The sequence below is a fragment of the Hyperoodon ampullatus genome (genome assembly GCF_949752795.1).
Source record: "Hyperoodon ampullatus genome assembly, chromosome: 6".
Lineage (NCBI taxonomy): Eukaryota > Metazoa > Chordata > Mammalia > Artiodactyla > Ziphiidae > Hyperoodon > Hyperoodon ampullatus.
The window spans coordinates 34390094-34410172 of record NC_136919.1 but is presented as its reverse complement, the minus strand read 5'-3'; the positions used below and the strand labels follow the sequence as shown (position 1 = coordinate 34410172).

Below are 20079 nucleotides of genomic sequence, written 5' to 3'. Positions count from 1 at the left end.
GAGGGTAGAAGGGCCAAATTTGTGTCTGTGAGAGACTCGTGGAGGGAGGGAGGAGAAATGGGAGAAAGAACGGAGGCAGAGAAAGAGAGTTCGGGCGAGGAGGAGAGGATGCTAGGAAGAATGGGAGGCTTCTGGCGCAAGCGAGGATGCGCAGACCAAGGCTGGGAGGCGGCGGGTGCGGGCGGCTCCGCGGCTGCGCGGGCTGCGGGAGGGGGCGGATGCTTGCTGGCGGCGGCGGGGGCGGCCGCGCAGTCCCTGCCCAGCGCCCGCGGCGCCCCTGCTGCGGCCCGAGCGGCCTGGCTGCGGGATCGGTGGATAGCGATGGCGCGGCCGCGCCGGCAGCGCCCGGGGGCCTGGGCGCCGCTGCTCTTGCTCCTGCTGGCCGGGACCGTCGCCTGTGCCGCCAGCCCCGCGGACGACGGCGCGGGCGCCGGGGGCCGGGGCCCCCGGGGCCGCGCGCGGGGGGACTCGGGCTCTGACGAGGCGGTTCCGCGCCACGACTCCTCCTACGGCACCTTCGCGGGGGAGTTCTACGACCTACGCTACCTGTCCGAGGAGGGTGAGGCTGCGGGAGGATGAGGGGCTGCGGGAGCGGAGACCCGGGACGGGGGCCGGAGGCGGCAGGAGCGGGGGCGGGGGCGGGCAGTTGGTTAGGATGCGAATGGAGGCAGCGCCGGCACGGCCGAGGCCCGGACGGGGAGCGCGTGGCTCCCACTACCCATCCTCCTGGACAAGTGGTCCCAAGAGCTGTCAGCGCCTTCCGCCCGCTGCTGGCTTTACAGGTGGGGAGACTGAGGCCGGGAGAGGCAGGTGGTCAGCCAAGTCTTGCGAAGCTGCGGACAGGTGGGGCTGAGTCTAGGCTCCCCCAGTTTTCAGCATCTGGCCTCCACTCTCTGTCTCTGCCAGGGATTGGGGTAGGGGGTGGTAAGGGAGGAGACTGCCATCTGGCCTAGGGTGTGTGAGATAAGAGCAGCTGGTGGGAAGCAGAAATCCCAACTTAAAGAGAGATGTTGCCTTATTTCCTCCCTGTCTGTATGGACCTAAATTTGCAGTGGCTAGTGTCCCAAGCTCAGCGTTCTGTTCGTGCTCACTGCCCTGCCCATGAGAGCTGGGTCACATCTCTTTCCCCACTTCCATCCCACTTCTTTACTGTTTTCCCACATGTCATGCATCCCTAGTGTGAGCCGCCATTGTTGGGGCCTGGTGGGCCCAGAGACAGGGTGTTTGTCCCTCAATGACCTCCCTGTAGAGGCAGTGTTTCAGTGAGCACAAAAGCCAAGCTGATTTTCTTCAGAAGGAATGGAAACTGGCTTCTTACTTCTGCAATTTGGAAAGTGATTTTTCTTTTCTTCTGCTAAGAGGAATATCCAAGAATCAAGTTGGGCTTTGAAATGTTGTGTGTCCCAGCAGATGATATGAGGCTGGATGTATCTGTTACTTAAGATTAGGTTTAGCTACCTACCACAAACAAACATTAATAGCTTAAATAAGATAGAAGTTCCTCTGTCACGTAAAGAAATCTAGAAGTAAGCAGTCTAAAACTGGTCATTGGAGACACTAATCCTGGTCTTCTGCTTCTTCACAACTCTTAGAATGTAACTTCATGGTCCAAAATGGCTGCTTCATCTCCAGCCATTACATTCACTTTCCAGACCGTGGGAAAGAGGAAGTGGGAAGAAGGTCACTGACTACTTTATAAGGAGATTGCTCAGAAGGCCCATGTAACAATTCTACTTACACTTCATTAGCCACAACCTAGTCATATGGTCACACATAGGTGCAGAGGAGGCTGGGAAATGTAGCCTTTATCTGGGAAGTAATATGCCCAATTCAAAAGCTGGACTTACTGTATTATATGGAGAAATGGATTTGGGGAAATACATTAGTTGGGTAGATGCTTAACTGCTGAAACAGGGACCCCAACATACAGTGGCTTAAATAAGATAGTTTATTTTTCTTTCATTTGAGTCTGGCTGGTCTGGACAGGTGGTCCAGCTCTGTTCCACAAGGTCATTCAAGGACCTAGGTTCTTTCCCTGATGTTGTTCCCCCACCGTCTAAGGCTTTGTCCTCATCTGTGTGGAAGTCAGGTTGCTTGCACGTCTTTGTTCAAGCTTGAGGAAAGGAGAAAGAGAGGAAGTTCAGGGCAAACAATTACCTTTTAGGCTGGTTGCAGAAATCACTGCTGCGCACATTTCTTTGGCAAGAACCTAATTACATGACCTAGCTGCAAGGGAAGCTGAAAAGTAGAGTCTTCTAGCTGGGCAGCCATGTAGTCAGGGAGAAGGAAAGAATGCAGGGGCAGAGTAGGGGAACAACAAGCAGAAGTAGAATCTGTCACTCTATAAAAGAGTAAATAGTACAAAATCCATCTCTTTTTGAAAGCATGTAATAGGTAGTTATTCTGTTCATAGTCAGCCTAGCACACTGCCAGGTGACTCAAAGGTGGCACATGAGAAATTATATTCTTATTGGGCACATGCACCTAACAAATGGAGAACAAGGTCAGATTCGATGTCAGTTTGTATATATAGAGAGAATGAAGTTAGCTGTATAGTCCAGGCACTTTTATGAACATGGACATCAGGTGGGCTGCAGCCCAAAGGAAAGCTTTATAGAGTTGAACCAGGAAGTGTGAGAGACTTTGCTGAGACAAAAGGGGGAGGGCACTTAGGTGAGGTGACCCTACAGGGGTAGCAGGGCCTGTGATATGTGTACAAATCTCTACTTTGTCTGCTTGGCACTCTCACCCATTCTGCACATACCACCTGAAGCCTGGCTCTAACCCTCAAAAATCTGCAATGGTTCCAATCTACTCCCTGGATGAAGCTTCAACTCCTTTATCTGGAATTTTCTGTCTGACCCAACTTTCATTTACAACCATCTCTCACTCCTTCCTTTTCCTCACTCTGAGCTTTCACTGTCCATTCTACTCTTCTCTCTGATCCTTGCACTTACCTTCAAAGGCTGATCCTACAACCATCTGGTGGGTGCTAGTGGGGATGTTTGTGGGGTGAGCCTCCCAGGGGAAGCACGTCTACTAGATTACCCTGGGCCTAGGCTTTAGCCTTGTGGGTCTTGAGTAGAGACTTTCCCAAGATCCTTAGAAATAATCAATGACACTGCCTTAAAAGGGTACTGCCAGAGATGGAGAAGCAGAACCAGGAAATGTCCCAGAATGGCTTCCCACCCAGGAGACGAAGGAAAAGGGCATCAGGAAGAGTGTCCCATGCCATGGGGAGGCCCAGTGAAGACTTAAAATAGTTGATGGATTCAGGAAATGAGAGGTAATGGGTGGATTTTCCTGGGATGAGTTCAGTGGAGAAGGAAAGAGGGAACCCAGTTGATTTTGGAGGAAGTGGCAAATGAAGAGGTAGAAATAGTACGTTTAAACTATTCTATCTTTCTATCAGTACAAGTGGGGTTGTCTTTTTCTAGTGATTGGGCTGTTTTCTCTATGCAGGGTACCCCCTTCTCAGGTTCAAAGTTGCCGACAAACTGAATTTTTAATGAAAAAGTAGCCCAGTAGTATGAAATCAGAAAAAGGGAATTAGAATAATGGGGGTGGGCATGGAGAATTCCCTGAAACTCTGGTTGAGCCAAGTGACCATTACCCACCTTGTCCAGAGACCATTTCTCCAGTGTCCAGGTTGCCCAAGACCCCCCAGACCACAGACTGAACACTGGCTGATTTGATGTTTCTCATCACCCCCTAACATGTTCATTTTTTTTAATTTAAATTATATTTTGGTTTAATGATGCTAGTTTTCAGAATTCTTGGGGGTTCCCACTGTCTTAGCCTATACTACTCAGCCGTACAGTCCCAGCTCAATTGCTGCCTCTTTCAGAGGGCTTCTCTGCTTTTCTCTCCCCATTCCCTGCCATTAGGCAAGATATTCTCCCAGAGTACAGTCTAACCGTGCTGTGACCCTTTGTGCTCTCCATGGTTCACAGTTTGGATAGGTTCTTGGTGCTTGACTCCTATCACCCATACCCTCTTACCCTTGAGGTTCTCAAGCCAGAATCTATATATTCAGAACAACAGTAGAATATAAAACAAATTACCACATGATTATGGGCAAACCTCCTATTTTGAGGGTTCTCTGAAAAAAATTGAGTTGGGTGTTGGCTTAGGGTTAAGTCCTAAATGAAGCCTGCTGCTCCCTTCTCCTTGCTGCTAAGATTTACAGACCAGGTCTGAGGAGCAAACCCTGAGACTCATCAGCCAGCCACTTGGATGATGGTAGCTGGCTTGCCCTTGGGCCATACCCTACCTAGGAAGGAAAGAAGGAACACCGTTCAAGGTTGCTTATCTTTAAGGCATAGTAGTCTGACCACTTGTAAAACATGGCCCAATCCATGAGTTTCTGACCATTGAGTTCTGACCACAATTTTTCCCATCTTGGGAAAGAGCTCGTAAGGCAGTAGAGAGAAGAACAGAGCTTGGGGGGAAGGGCAGGAGTTCCTTCATCTGCCTATATTCTTCCTGCGTCTACTGTGTATTGTATGTGAATACATAACTCATCACCGTACATATAGACATTTGGGATGCTTTTCCCCTCGTGGTGCATATATACGTACTGAGAATAAAAAGACACCCCCCCCAACTCACACACACAGGCACGTGCACACTTTTTTTTTTCATTTATAGTATCTCTTCATTTGTACTTTGGTTTGAACAAAGATAGTATCACCTTGTTCAGTGACAAAGTAGAAACAGCATATATATATATATATATATATATATATATATATATATATATAGTTTCGGGGTGGGAGAATAAAACCAAAACAAATCACAGAAAAGGTAAATAATTTAAAGGTAAATAATCTACATCTAATTCATATCCATGAATCTAACCCAATAATAACACTAACTGGAGCTAACTTTTATTAAGTGCTTACTGTGTGCCAGTCACTGTCCTAAGTACCCTACCCATATTAACTTTAATCTTTATAGCAACACTCTGACTTAGATACTACTGCTATTCCCACTTTCGAGTTAAGGAAACTGACCCCCAGAAAGTTTAAATATTGTAGCTAAAGTCACACAGCTAGAAGGTAGCAGAGAACCGGGTGGGTTTGTTGTTGATTGACTTTATGGATAAGGTGGTGCAAGGTGTCCAGCATGTTTAGAAGAGAGGGTCCCTGTGGACCTCTCTTCTAAACACATATGTTAGGAAATGCAGTGGAACAGGCGGGATGGGGCATTTTTATGGGCAAACTTGAAAAGAGGGCCTTGGAATTGATGGGGTAGTCAGTTGGGAACTGCAGGTTCCTGAGTGGTGGAGTGCCATGATGAAAGCTTTGCTAAACGGGCTCCACGTGGGTGGAATGTTCCATTTTACAAAGTCCCTTGACATTTTTGCTTCTTTATATGGTTCTGATAAGCAGAAGCGATTCAGGCAGTCCAGAAAGAGAAATAGGCTGATGCAGTAGCTCTCAGAGATTTGAACAGATAATTTCTGGTTAAAACTTCAAGGAATTAAGTACCAAATTAATACCTGAGGGCTGTGATCCAAGCAGTTAATTAGAAGCAATAAATAGCTAACGAGAAGCCATTATCCACCTAGTGGAGTATGGCAAAACAGGCTCAAGGGATTGCAAAAAGAGGAACAGATAGTGGCTGCGAGTTAGACAAGAATGGAAACAACAAAAGCATGTTGAGAACCTGGAGAAATAAACCAAGAAAATAAGTGCCTCTTGAAGGGAGGAAAAAATGGCTTTCATTCTCCAAAACAGAACAGTTATTGGAGGGGTTTACAAGGCACATGTGAGAAGAAGTAAAGGGAAGGAGGAAAAAAAGGTTTTTTTTGCCTCAAACCAATATTATTTGGCCTTCATCCAAATTTTAATTTTCAATAAAGAGAAAGAAAGCACTAAAATGGAAAGTGGAGGGAAAGGAACAAACAAACAAACCACCAAAAACCAGTAATAAAAAGGTGGGAGCAACAACATTCTAAATCAACTTATACTTCAATAGAAAAAAAAAGTGGGAGCATGGACAAAGCTAAGGGGAAAAGCAGAAGCTGGCATGGCTGGGTGTCTGACGCATACATGTCAGGACTAAGGAAGACGAGTGAGTGTAGGAGAGATAGGAGGGGGTGGGGAGAGGCCAGTAAAGGTCTTCAAATGGCGTTGTGACAAGATCTGATTTCTGTTTTAGAAACCTGGTGCTGGTGGAAGAATTAGAAGGGAAGTGGGGGAATCAGATAGGAGACAGTGCAATAGCCAAGAGGCAGGCTCATGTTTCAGGGTGGAAATGAAAGGAATGGTGACGGAGGAAATGTTCCAGGTGGAGGAATCTAGGGTTTCAGGGTTGGGAGACTGGGGGTGGGTGGTGGGGTTCTTCACTAAGATAGAAAACATAGGAGGAAGGGCATTTGGGAGGTGGGGAAGTTCAGTGTTGGGCGTCTGGAATTGTTTTGCTCGTGGAATGTCCAGGCAGAAACCCCTGGAGGCAGTTGATTGTTGGGCTTAAACGTTGATAGAAGAAAAGGAGAAGTGCCAAAGAATTGTGAAGTTAGAGAAAGAAAAACTCTAAGGAAAGTAGGAGGAAAGAAAGGACGAAATAGCAGAATTTAATGAATTAGAAACCAAATATTCAGTAAAGAGTATCAAAAAAGCCAGAAGTGATTCTTTGAAAATATGAATGAAGTAGATACATGTATTAGCCAGTGTTATCCAGAGAGACACAACCAATAGGATGTGTATGTATATATAGATGAGAAACAGAGAGAAGTTTATTTTAAGGAGTTGGCTCACACAGTTTTGGAGGTTGGCAAGTCCAGAATCTGCAGAGTGGGCTGGCAGGCTGGAGACCCAGGAGAGAGCCAATGTTATAGTTCAAGTCCGAAGGCCATCTGCCACAGAATTCACTCTTGCTCGGGGAAGCTCAGTCTTTTTGTTCTGTCCAGCTGGGGATGAGGCCCGCCTACATTATGGAGGGCAATCTGCTTTACTCAGAGTCCACTGATATAAAATGTTAAATGTTTATCTCATCCGAAAACACTCTCACAGAAACATCCAGAATAATGTTTGACCACATATCTGGGCACCTGGCCTAGCCAAGTTGGCACATAAAATTAACTCTCACAGTAGGGTTCTGGCAAGATTGATAAGGAGAAGAAGAGAGAAGACAAATACTATTAGGAATGAAAAAAGGGAGAAATAACCCTAGACATAGCAGAGATTAAAAAGCTAATACATTACAAGTCAATAATAAAAAGACAGCCTACCCTATTAAAACATGGAGAAAGGCTCTAAATAGACATTTCTCCAAAGAAGATATACAAATAGCCAATAAGTACATGAAAAGATACTCAGCATCATTAGTCATTAAGGAAATGCAAATCAAAATCATAATGATATACCACTTAACACCCACTAGGATGGCTATAAAAAAAAAAGGACCTCCCCCCAACCTCCCCACAGTACATTGCTGGTAAGAATGTAAAACAGTGTGGCTACTTTGGAAAATAATTTGATAGTTCCTCACAAAGTTAAACGTAGAGTTAACATATGACACAGCAATTCTATTCCAAGAGAACTGAAAACATATGTTCACACAAGGACTTGTACACAGATGTTCATGGCAGCATTATTCATAATAGCCCCAAAGTAGAAACAACCTGAATGTCTGTCAGCCCCTGAATGGATAAAAAAATGTTGTATATCCATACAACGGAGTGTTCCATAAATCAAGAAATATCATTAATTCTGTGGACCTAGGGTATTTAAAAATTAAAATTCTACAATAAACACAATTTTCCAATAAAATTGTACAGTGCATGTAAAACAGATCCGATTGAATATCTTAATTCTCTAGGCTTCAAGATGATAACTGCTAATAAGATATGGTTTTTCACAAACATTTACATTGTATTGCTATTCAAGGATTAATACACTTAGTCTCTACCCATCAAGGTTTAGTCAGAGAGACAGAAATCAATTTTTTAAGCTTTTTAAAACAGGATAACCAGCCCAGGGAGCTGTCTGAAAAGGTATTGAGGGGACTGCAGAAGCAAAAAGGGAGCTCAGAGAAAGTCACTTTGGGAAGCGGGTGCCGGCCCTGGGGCTGAGGGAGCAGAGAGAAGGGCTTGAGGCTGTGAGAACCAAGAGCTCAGACAAGGGACCTCCCACTCCCACCCCCACCCCCACCCCAGAGGTGCAGCCCATCCTCTGAGAATGGGCTGTCTGCCCAGCTGATGCTGGTTCCTTTGAAGAGGCTGGTCCTGGGAGTCTAGAAAAAAGCTGTAAACTCAAACTGACTGCCAATGTGAGGATGAAGTAGAGTCGCTGAGGACTTGCATATTGGACAGCAATCAAACAGGAACAAATGGTCTTTCCCTCCTCCTGCCTCCCAACCTCCCTTTAATGTTTTCTTTTGGCAGAACCTAGCCAGCTGGCAAAGGAGAGATGTGGTTTGCAGAGTACTAGCCCATCCTACAGCTGGCTGTAGAGGCTGAGTTGTAGCTGAGATACAGGAGCTTAAATATTGGCACGTGGTCCAAACTTATTTTATTCCAAATAGTGAGATCATTTAATTTCAGGAAAAAAAATATAATATTGCTTTGCTTATATTTTGATACCAACCCCAGTTGGTGTCTTGAAATTCAGTTCTGGCACTAATGACCCCACAGGTTAAAGGGCATGGTCCACAACAAGACTAGCCTCACTTCAGACCAACTGGCTACCAATCCAGGGGCCACTCACAACCCCCCTTGGGTTCTATAATTCACTAGAACGTCTCAAAGGATTCAGGAATGGGCTGTACACACAATAACAGTTTTAGTATCAAGGATACAGCTCAGGAACAGCCAGTGAAGACACACACAGGGCAGAGTCTGGGGGCTCATGAATGCAGTTTCCATGAATGCAGGATTCCTCTCCAATGAATCATGACCTGTCACCCTCCCAGCATATCAGTGTGTTCACCACCAGGAAGCTGCACTGAGGTTCAGTGTCCAGTGTTTCTATTGGGGTTTCATTACCAAGGCATGGTTGATTTAATCATTAGCTACAGAATTGAACTCAATCTCCAGCCCCTCACCCCCTCCCTGGAGGCAGGGCTAGCTCAAAGCCCCAAACCTCTAATCACGTGGTTCATCTTTTTAGTGACCAGTCCCCATGCTGAGTCATCTTATCTCTTAGCATAAACTCAGGTGTGAACCCAAGGGGCTCAGGAATAAGAAAGACCCACTGGGAAATTCCAGGGATTTAGAGTCACCCTCCCAGGAACCAGGGACAAAAACCAATCAAATTCTTTATTACAAAACATCTTACAGGGACTTCCCTGGTGGCGCAGTGGTTAAGAATCCGCCTGCCAGTGCAGGGGACATGGGTTCGAGCCCTGGTCCGGGAAGATCCCACATGCCACGGAGCAACTAAGCCCATGCGCCACAGCTACTGAGCTTGCACTCTAGAGCCTGCGAGCCACAACTACTGAGCCCATGTGCCTAGAGCCCATGCTCTGCAACAAGAGAAGCCACCGCAATGAGAAGCCCGCGCATCGCAACGAAGAGTAGTTCCCGCTCGTCACAGCTAGAGAAAGCCTGCGTGCAACAACGACGACCCAGTGCAGTGAAAAATAAATAAATAAATACATACATACATAAATTTATGCTTAAACAAAACATCTTACAAAATGAGAAGAAAATGTGATATTATTAAATGATGCCCAAATTCATTTGACAACAAAAGTTCTCATTCTAAGATTTAGAAGTATATAAAATAGAAAATCAGTGCTAGAAAAGCCCTGAGAAATAAGCCATTTACCAACATTAATAAGCTAGTTCAATACATTTATAAGTGAGCTTTGTTCCAAAACTTGATCTTATTTGGAGCTTAGAAACCCATTCTTCTTCTAGAGACGATCTTACCCAATGGTTAGTTTAAAAATTTAATAGTAATAATAATCCAATAGTAATAATTACTGGCATTTATTGAGCAGGAAATTTGCTATATGCTGATGTATCATTCTAGATGCTAGGAAGTAGTAAAGATGATGGAAGAAAATGGTGAACCTGCGTCAGAAGCAACATTACAAGAGATTGTCTTTTTCAGACACCTATAGAACCTTAAAAACATAAGTAGTCATTGCATTCCTGGATAAATACTCTGAGAAAAAATAGCCACAACATTGTAGTGAGAAATAAGAGGAAGAACATATAGGATGATGCTTGACATAGTAGCATCGAACTCCATAAATATTAAGAGAAAAACAAAAAACTCATCCAAGGTGGGACTCAGTCTATAGTACTTAAGTGGATTTCCAACTTAGCATAAAATAAGCATGAAAATAGAAAAAGTAATGCATCTGGCCCAAGTACTTAAAGATGGTGAAAAGGTAGGGCTGTACTTTAGTATGTGATCAAGATCTAGGGTAGTAGAGATGAACTGTCCATAGAGCACAGATATGAACCAGGAAAATGTGACCTGGTGACTTTTTTTTTAATTGAAGTGTAGTTGATTTACAATGTCATGCTAATCTCTGCTGTACAGCAAAGTGACTCAGTTATACACATATAGACATTCTTTTTTTTAGATTCTTTTCCATTATGCTTTATCACAGGATATTGAATATAGTTTCCTGTGCTATACATTAGGACCTTCTTGTTTATCCATTCTAAATGTAATAGTTTGCATCTGCTGTTGGCTTTTTTAGAAGTATAACTTAATGAAACAAAGTAAACAAAACCTCACTTAAAAAAATTACAAATCACAAAGAAAGGACTTCAGAATAGTGAGAAAAGAAAAACTAATACAATAATTTTTTTAAGTGTATTTGCACTGCCTAATATCTATGGGTGATTTTATTTATTCATTTGACAATCATTCAATGTCCAGTGTCAAGCACTGTGATGGGCAGAGAATACAAGATAAATCACACATGGTGCAGGGAGTGAACAGCCAAGAAGAAAAATATTTGTGTCACAGACTGGAAGCATAATGCAGGCTTTCCTTTGATGTGTGGTTGAATGCATTATGATGTTAAGAAAGATGCATGAAATGATGTGTTTAAAGAATTAGTGAGATAAGACAATGTTCTATACAGCTTAATGAAAAATGGAAGTTCAGAGAAACAGAAAAACCCTATTATAACATATAGATATAAATGGAAAACCTCTGCTATCAAATATAGAAATGTTTCGTTTATTTTTTCTCTTAGAACATGTGTATTGTATAAAACTGTGATTTTCACACTCTCAGGGGACAGTGGTGAGCCAGTGGGTATGATATTATGCCCTCTTTCAGTGCCTCAGGCTCCTTACCTGTAAATGAGGAAAAAGCCCTTTCTCAGTTAACATGTAAGGCTGGGTTCAAAGACGTGTGCCCCTACCTGCCCCTCATGAAAAGGGTGATTAGGCTTCAACAAAGCTCTTTTCTGAGGCCTTCACCATTTCTAGACGCGTGCGCTAGAGAATAGTCAACCTACTAAAAAGAAGCATTTCTCATTGGAAACGTTGTTCCTGGATTTTCTAACCATTATTTATTCTCACTGGCCAGGTTACCCTTTCCCTACTGCTCCTCCTGTGGATCCATTTGCCAAAATCAAAGTGGATGACTGTGGAAAAACTAAGGGATGCTTTAGGTTGGTAGATCTGCGAGTTGCATAACTTTAAAGCCAAGACTTTGATTTTACTTCTCAAGGTAGTATTTAAATTGCATGCAGTTCACTCTAACCAGGGACCTGTACCCCTCATAACTTCAGCAGAGATGCGGCTTGTTTCTGATGGCCACCCCAGGTTTCAGTCTTCCAAGCCTTGAGCTGTAGCATGCCCGTTGGCCCTAGAACGTTCTTCTCTAGTTCTTCATTTATGACTGTACACCATTGGCTCAGGGGTCTAACCAGTTGGCTGTATGAAAAAGAATCACATAACACAGATGTCTCTGCTTATTCAGCAGGGGTGTGGATGGGACAGGCAATAATACATGTGCCTAAGACCCAGTTCCTTTTCAAATCAATAGTCATGACTTATGGGTAGCTGTATGATACTAACTAGTCATTATGCATTGATTATTGTGTCTAGCTAGTTGTCTCAGATCTAGTGAGTTCCTGCCTGATTATTAGTAGTATTCTGTCAAGACGTGATGGGCTGGAGCTAGAAAACAGTAGTGTAGACAGTGGGCCTCCCGTCTAGACAGCTGTGCTTTGTTGGGAAACCCTCCTTTTCTTTGAATCCTTTATTTCCTAAAACAAATTGTCCTTGAGTAAAGATTTTGATGGCCACTGCACTGAATGTTTTGATTTTTTTTTTTTTTTTTGGTTCAGTGCTCAAGGAGAAACAATTGAACATGGAGGTTTTGAGTTTTCTTTGATTACAAGTGTATTTCTAAGGAATTTTTAAAAATCCAGTGATATGATTATTGGGGAAGATAGCCAGCAAAGAATAATTCTGGTGATCAAGGGATATTTTTGAGAAGGGAAGGCATTTTAGTGCCCTGCTGGCTTTAGGGAGACTTGCTTTCTGGCCCATTCACCCCTCTTTTAGCTTTCCTCACCCTTTTCAGGTTTTTCAGCCCAGTTCCTGTGGTCTTGAGCTTACACCTCCTGCCAGCTTCTCAGGGTATCTGCCAGCAGAGCTGCATGTTCCTTGTCTCCCTCCTCCGTCAATACTTGGCAGCCTTGCATCCTGTACTTTTAGATACCTTCCATCTGAGCTTAGATTATCCCACCCATTGCTACAATTTTCTGTCGTTTCTGAAAATGGTGTAAAGCAGTGTTCCTAAAACTAGGGCTTGCTGATCCTTAAAGGATCCACAAGTCCTCTGGAAGAAAATTTTAATTCATGTTTTCATTTCAGTGATGCTCCTTAAACAGATGAACAAATGCATAATCTGGTTGTCTGGGTAACCCCCTTACAGTGCTCTGTACTGTAGTGTCTGAATTGTATCAGCACCAAGTAGCCCGATAGAGCAAAAGCAAATTTTGTGAATAAATGATGCATTCGCGCCCAGTGATTACCAGATGAGGCATTTGTTTGGTGGCTTGTATGTATAAGTGTTGTGGAGCAATTCAAATAGATAAAAGTGGAGGGGAGTGGAGTCATGTCTAGTAGTAAGAACATGCTCAAAATAAAGACCCTGCAGAGGCCACTCAGACACACTACACACAGGTAAGCAGAAAGTCGCTTTCAGTGAAATGACCTCATTTATCACGTGAATGCTATGAATTTAAAAGTTCCTGGTTTTGTAGTTTAATCTATATTTAATTTGCCCATTTTTGTTAGTTTAATTTTGTAGTTTAATTGAAAATTTGTAAGTGAAAAGAACTGGTAAATTATTTAAATTATTAACTCAGAGAATTTTTTTTCTCTAAAAGGGATGCAGAAATAATTCAGTAATAATTAATATTTGAGAAACTCTAATAACACGTAGAGAACCCTGGCTAGGCCTGGAGGCCCAGGTTCAGTCCTGTTGCAGCTTGATTCACTCGGTAAGTGTCTTCCCATCTCTGGACCTCAGTTTGCAGGTAGATAAAGAGGAGCGGTTCGTCTCCATGGTCTCTCCTGAGTGAAACTGGGGTTTTGAGATCCCAGGTAGCAAAGATCTAATATATTTATTAATATTGCTTAGCGTCCTGCCTGACACACAGATGTTCTGTTGATGTATTTTGAGTAAGTGGCTGAGGAAGCCGTAATATCTGTTTTGATATATCCTATAGATATGGCAAACCGGGCTGTAATGCAGAGACCTGTGACTACTTCCTTAGCTACCGGATGATAGGGGCTGATGTGGAATTTGAGCTGAGTGCAGACACAGATGGTTGGGTAGCAGTTGGATTCTCTTCAGACAGGAAAATGGTAAGACACAAAGCATGATAGAAGCTAATTTTTCTCTTTAGTTTGCTGTGCTACTTTAGACTTTAGAGAATGAGCACGGTTGTGTTTCCCTAAGTTATAACGCCACTTTTAAATGGGAGAAGCCGATTTCTGGCATTTAATTTTCTTTTTCAAAGTAAAGCAAGTAAATTGATCAAATCCGTATAACAATGATACTAGTTATGGCTCTCTGATTACAAGTTAAAAAAAAATTCAAGCTAGCTTAAACGGAGATGGAAGGGTTGGTTATGAGAATACAATGTGTCTCGTGGTACCTGTATTCATTAGTTATTTCCACAGTACGGCTGCAAGAGAGCCCCCAAAACTACACGGCTGATAACAGGAAGCATTTATCTCTTGCTTACATGTGTGTGGATTGGCTGGGACTCAGCTGGGCTTGGCTCCAGGCCATGGCTTGGATTCAGGTATTCTCTAATCATTCTGGAACCAGTAGCTACCCAGGCATGTTTTTCTCATGGCAGAGGCAGAAGCACAAGAGCCATCCAAGCTTATTTCAAACCTGTGTTCACATCACATCTGCTGATAATATTCCATTGCCTGAAGTCATTCACACAGCCAAGCCCAGAATGAACGGGCAGGGAAATACACTCCCTCTAGCAAGAAGCCTTGTGAAGGCGTATGTACATAATATAACAGCAGGGGAGTGAAGAATTGTGTCCAGCGATTCAGTCTTCCACAGTATGCATGGGCAGGAACACATCTGGTCCTCAGAAAGGACTGTGAAACAGGCAGGAACCCAGGTAGCTGACCATCCCTTACCTCTGCTTCTGTCTGTGCCTCTGCTGCATTCTCTTTCCTCTGGGGCATCATCATTTGCCATTCACTGTGCCAAGGTGCTTCCCAAATAGCCAGACTTTCTTAGGCCTTTGAACCTTTGCGTGTGCTGCTGCTTCTTTTCTTCACATGGTCTGTTTTGAGGTTCTTGCAATGAGAGGAGGGCAGCTCAGACCAGGGTTACAGCAGCAGGCGTGGTGGGAAGGGCTCAGATTTCAGATATGTTTTGAAGGTAACGCTGACAGTCTTTGCTGGTGGATTGGACATAGGTTGTATGTGGGTGGTAAGAAGAGACTGGGGGATCAGGCTAAGCAATCAGAGCTCCAGTGAGTTTGTTCTTGGAGAGTCACTAGAAGAATGCACTTCTCAGTCCAGGCTGTAAGACAGTGGGTCCACCTGGTAAGACGGCATGGATACTAATTTATATCACTTATCTCCTACTTTAGGGTCAATAGGAGAAACAGCAGGTGTGTGTCATCCCAGAAGCTGGCTTGCAGTGCAGTTGACCATTTCTTGTCCTGGAATGCATTTGCACTCATGGTGCAGCTGTTAAGATTAGGGGGCTCAGGAGGGAGGTCGAGTGAGGAGCATTCAGATTTTATGTTTGACATTTTGCTATCTAGAGGCCTTTAAAGTATAGGTCTCAAAAAAAATAAAATATAGGTCTCTCTTTTCTTCTCCTATTACTCCAAGAAGCACAGATTTAAAAGTTTTCAAAACCTGATACACAGGAAAAGCAAAATGGAACCCCTTTTTAATAACCTTTAACTTTTTTTGAAATGATGCATTACTGTTTTCTTCGTTAGATTTTATTTTTTAGAGCAGTTTTAGGTTCACAGCAAAATTGAATAGAGGGTACACAGGATTTCCATATACCCCCCCAACACACACGTGCAGAGCCTCCACCATTATCAGCATCCCTCACAGAAGGGTACATTTGTTATAACTGATGAACACCTATAACGTTTTTGGTTTGTTTTTTACAAAAATGTTAAACCTACAGACAAGCTGCAAGGATAGGACCATAAACTCCTGTATATATGTTTCACCTAGATTCACCAAATGGTAACTTTTTTAATTGTGGCAAGACGTACATAACCTAAAATTTACCATTTTAAAGTATTCAATTCAGTGGCATCAGTCACATTCATGGTGTGGAACTGTCACCACTGTCACTTTTTCACAAACAATAACATTTGCCACATATGCTTTATGTCTCTTTACTGCTGCTGCTACTACAACAACTCTGACTGCTGCTACTACTTACTATTTTTATTATTTTCTGGAAACTTTGGAGGTGAAATTGAAGATATCATGACCCTTTAACCCTAAATATTTAAGTGGATATCTCCTAAGATCAAAGACATTCTTTTTCATTATATAGTTTATTAAATTCAGGAAGTTTAACATAGATACAATAGTATTATCAAATATACTTGTCCATTTTCAAATTTGCCCTTTATCCCAATACTGCCCTTTACAGAAATTTTTATTTTATGACTCAGGAGTCTGTCTAGGAACACCATTAGCTGTCATGTATCTTTAGCCTTACTTATTTTGAAATAGTTTCTTATCTTTTCTTTTTTCTTTTCTTTTTGGTCTTTCATGACATTGACCCTTTTGAAGATTACGGGCCAGTTTTTTGGTAGAATGACCTACCATTCAGGTTTGTCTGATTGTTTGCTTATGATTAGGTTAGTGTCTGTGTTTTCGGCAGGACTGCTGGAGAGCTGGTGATGTATTCTTCTCTAAATGACTCATTAGGAGGCACTGGATGTCAGCTATGGTGATACAAACTCTGGTCACTTGGTTAAAGATTTTTTTAAAATATATTTTGATGTGGATCATTTTTAAAGTCTTTATTGAATTTGTTACAATATTGTTTCTGTTTTATGTTTTGGTTTTCTGGCCGCAAGGCATGTGGGATCTTAGCTCCCTGACCAGGGATCGAACCCGCACCCCCTGCACTGGAAGGCAAAGTCTTAACCACTGGACCGCCAGGGAAGTCCCTGGTTAAAGATTTTTAATGGCTTTTAGAACAATTTTGGGGGGTGGGGCTTCCAATTACAGAGTTAATGGATCGTATATTTCGGAGTGAAATTTCTTTCTAGCAGAAAAGTTTGCCAAAGACACACCTTTGACTTTTTTCTCCATCATCTTTCGTGTTAGGGTGGTGATGATGTCATGGCCTGCGTCCACGACGACAACGGCAGGGTGCGCGTACAGCACTTCTATAACGTAGGCCAGTGGGCAAAGGAGATTCAGAGAAATCCTGCCAGAGATGAGGAAGGAGTTTTTGAGAATAATCGGGTCACCTGCAGATTTAAACGGCCTGTGAATGTTCCCAGAGATGAAACGATTGTTGATCTGCATTTAAGTTGGTATTATCTGTTTGCTTGGGGTCCAGCCATTCAGGGTAAGCTTACATTTTGGTATCTGAATTAAACACCAGACACTGCTGTGCTTGTAGTCCTTATTTACTGGGCGACGGAGTGATAAGCACTTGCCTAACATAAGAGAGAAAGGCGATATGAATGTTCTGCCTTCAGAATGTTATAATGGACTTATACACATGAACACAGAAATGGACAAGTTATACACATGCATAGTTAGAGCAAGATATACAAGATAGTATATGATGAGCTCTGTGCTTAATGAAACAGATCATATGTCTGCTGTGTATGGTATGTGGACTCTAATTTTCACAGTGGTCTCATTTACTCCTCACCACATCCTCCAGAATTGTAGGAATTATCATCCTCATTTTAGAGAGATTAAGGAACTTGCTCAAGGCTATATAGCTAATTAATGGAAGAACTGAAATTCAAACCTATATCTGTCTGACTTCAAAATCAGTGAGTACTCTTAACTCCTATGCTCTAAATAAAAAAATACTGAACAGGAAAGGGCCTCTGGCGACTGCTCTGGAGATTGACACTCACTTTATGACTATTCTGGTGGTCATAAATCTACCAAATTATCCTATTGTTTAACCCATTACTCCTCAAATTTTTTTTTTTTTTTTTTGCGGTACGTGGACTTCTCACTGTTGTGGCCTCTCCCATTGCAGAGCACAGGCTCTGGACACGCAGGCTCAGTGGCCATGGCTCACGGGCCCAGCCACTCCACAGCATGTGGGATCTTCCCGGACCGAGGCACGAACCCGTGTCCCCTGCATCGGCAGGAGGACTCTCAACCACTGCGCCACCAGGGAAGCCCACTCCTCAAATTTTAATGTGTATGGGGATTGCCTGGCTATATTGTTAAAATGCAGTTTTTAGTAGGTCTAGGGTGGGGCCTGAGATTCTGTGTTTCTAACAAGTTGGTCCACTGATGACCTCACTCTGGGCAGCAAGTCTCTTCAGCATTTCCCCAACAGTGACCCAAGCATATCATGAGGCCTTTGAGAGGCTGCTAAAATCAAGTTACACTGTGTCTACAGCATTCCTCCTAGTTCATCAGCCTGATGGCCTGACCAAGGATGGAAGTGAGCTGTTCTCAATCCCTGTATGAGAACTCATTCTGGGAATTGCATCTTTCTCATCAACTATCCGTTGCCTAATCTGATCTTTTTTTCCTCTTCAAATTGTTCCCATTGATCGATTGGAGATTTTATACCCTTTTTTTTTTTTGCCTGTTTCTAGTTGGGAAAACATATGGATGCCTCCAGATTTGTGACACCTTTTCCATTTGCTTATTTCCCAGGTTACCGACAGTGGACCTACAATTATACCTTTGAGTACTTTCAATGCCCTGGGAAATAAACCATGTCTTAGGCTGGAGAAATGAACTCATTTTAAATGATGGGATTTGGAATCTAAAACTCTGGGTTTGAGTTTGGTTCTGCCTCTTGGTAGCTGTATCTAGCCTTTCCCTCAGGAAAGGTATGAATTGGAGGTACATAGTTAAACCTGGGAATTCATGTAGGTGACCAATGATTGAGGTTAGGGAGGAGAGGTGAATGGGACCAGTTGAGAGAAAAACTCTTGCCAGCCAGAGGAGTTTGGTTTGTGTTAACAGGAGCCAGCACGGACACTGTAGCAGGGGCTTGACATGTCCAGCTGGACACAGCTTCTCTAGCAAATAGTACCTTAAAAAACCCTCACTGTGAGCCCTATTTCCAAGGAGATCTTTGCTCTAAATTCATATGCCTTAGTCTCCTAAATTTCATATGGGTTAATCCAAAGGTCAGGCCCTTCCTATCAATTTCAGCTTATTAAGCAGCCTTTGCATACAGCCTTTCCCCTCATTCCTCTTCTAACCAGGTCAAAAAATGTTTCCCATCCAAAGACTTGTTCGGTATCTTAATCCTCTTACTTTCTATACCATTCCACACCACTCTGCCAGACAGACATGCAGACATACAGATACACAGCACACCACACCCTCTCTGGTCTGGCCTGGGCAGGCTACCACTTTGTATCCCATAGACTTCCATCTGCAAGGGAGTCCATGTGGTCAGGAGTGGTTAATGAGTCATACATAAAAAATATATTTGGAAAAAAAATAGTAGCTCTTGTTCTTTGAAGTTTAGTTTTTCTGTGGTTTGCATGTATCATTTTAAATCTGTACCTTTTTTCTATTGCCCCTTCCTTTTTATTTCTTTCCTCTTTAAAGGCTCCATCACCCGACATGATATAGACTCACCACCGACTTCAGAGCGTGTTGTCAGTATTTACAAGTATGAGGACATTTTTATGCCATCAGCTGCCTATCAGACCTTCTCCTCTCCATTCTGTCTGCTTCTCATTGTTGCCTTGACCTTCTACTTATTGATGGGAACCCCTTAACCACAGCTGCAAAGCCAACAGACTCAATGCATTATTAGAAAGTCTTTAGTATATTTTTTAAAAATATGCAGTATAATTTTAGCTTCTATTATGTAAAAAAAAAAAGACTTATATGATTCAGCTTTCTGGAAGAAAGAGCAAGTTTCTTTTCTAAGCGAAGAGGATTGTTTAATAATGACCCCATACTTTGGGAAAGTACTTAAAACTTTTCTAAGCACTCACTTTCAAATATGTTTTCTTATTTGAGCTTCCCAACATCTCTGAGTTGGCTTGACGAACATTATTATTGCCATCGTACTGAATGGGATTTGAGACCCAGGAAGGCTCCCTTTTTATGACTCTCGTGCCATGTAGCCTTGGCTACTTGGTCAGATAACACATAGCAAGGTAGAGAAAGCTAGGCATAGAAACCATGTCTCTAAACAACCTTTGCTCTTCCAACTACAGCTCAAGAGAGTTACTTGGAGTAATACTAAGGAGAACTTCACTGGATGGCCCAAGTTCACAGTCAGCCTTTTAGGCAGAAGAACTTTCAAATTTTCATAAAGCATGAAGGCATTTGGATACTTACACAGCTAATGAGGAGAATGATGGAGATAATAGTGATATGAAAATGGTTCATATTTATTTGAAGTGTCTTCTGGATTAGTAAGTAGCTAAAAGAACACATTT

General features: G+C 42.8%; 1 protein-coding gene across 1 annotated transcript; it reads left to right on the top strand.

Moving 5' to 3' along the window:
- Positions 1-306: 306 nt before the first annotated feature.
- Positions 307-19407, top strand: FRRS1L (ferric chelate reductase 1 like; the record flags this gene model as incomplete). The annotated part of the gene is made up of 5 exons (XM_079706141.1): positions 307-559; positions 11508-11592; positions 13666-13804; positions 16787-17033; positions 19235-19407. The coding sequence occupies exons 1-5, from the start codon at positions 322-324 to the stop codon at positions 19405-19407; spliced, it is 882 nt and encodes a 293-aa protein (XP_079562267.1). The 5' UTR covers positions 307-321.
- Between the last annotated feature and the right edge of the window lie 672 nt (positions 19408-20079).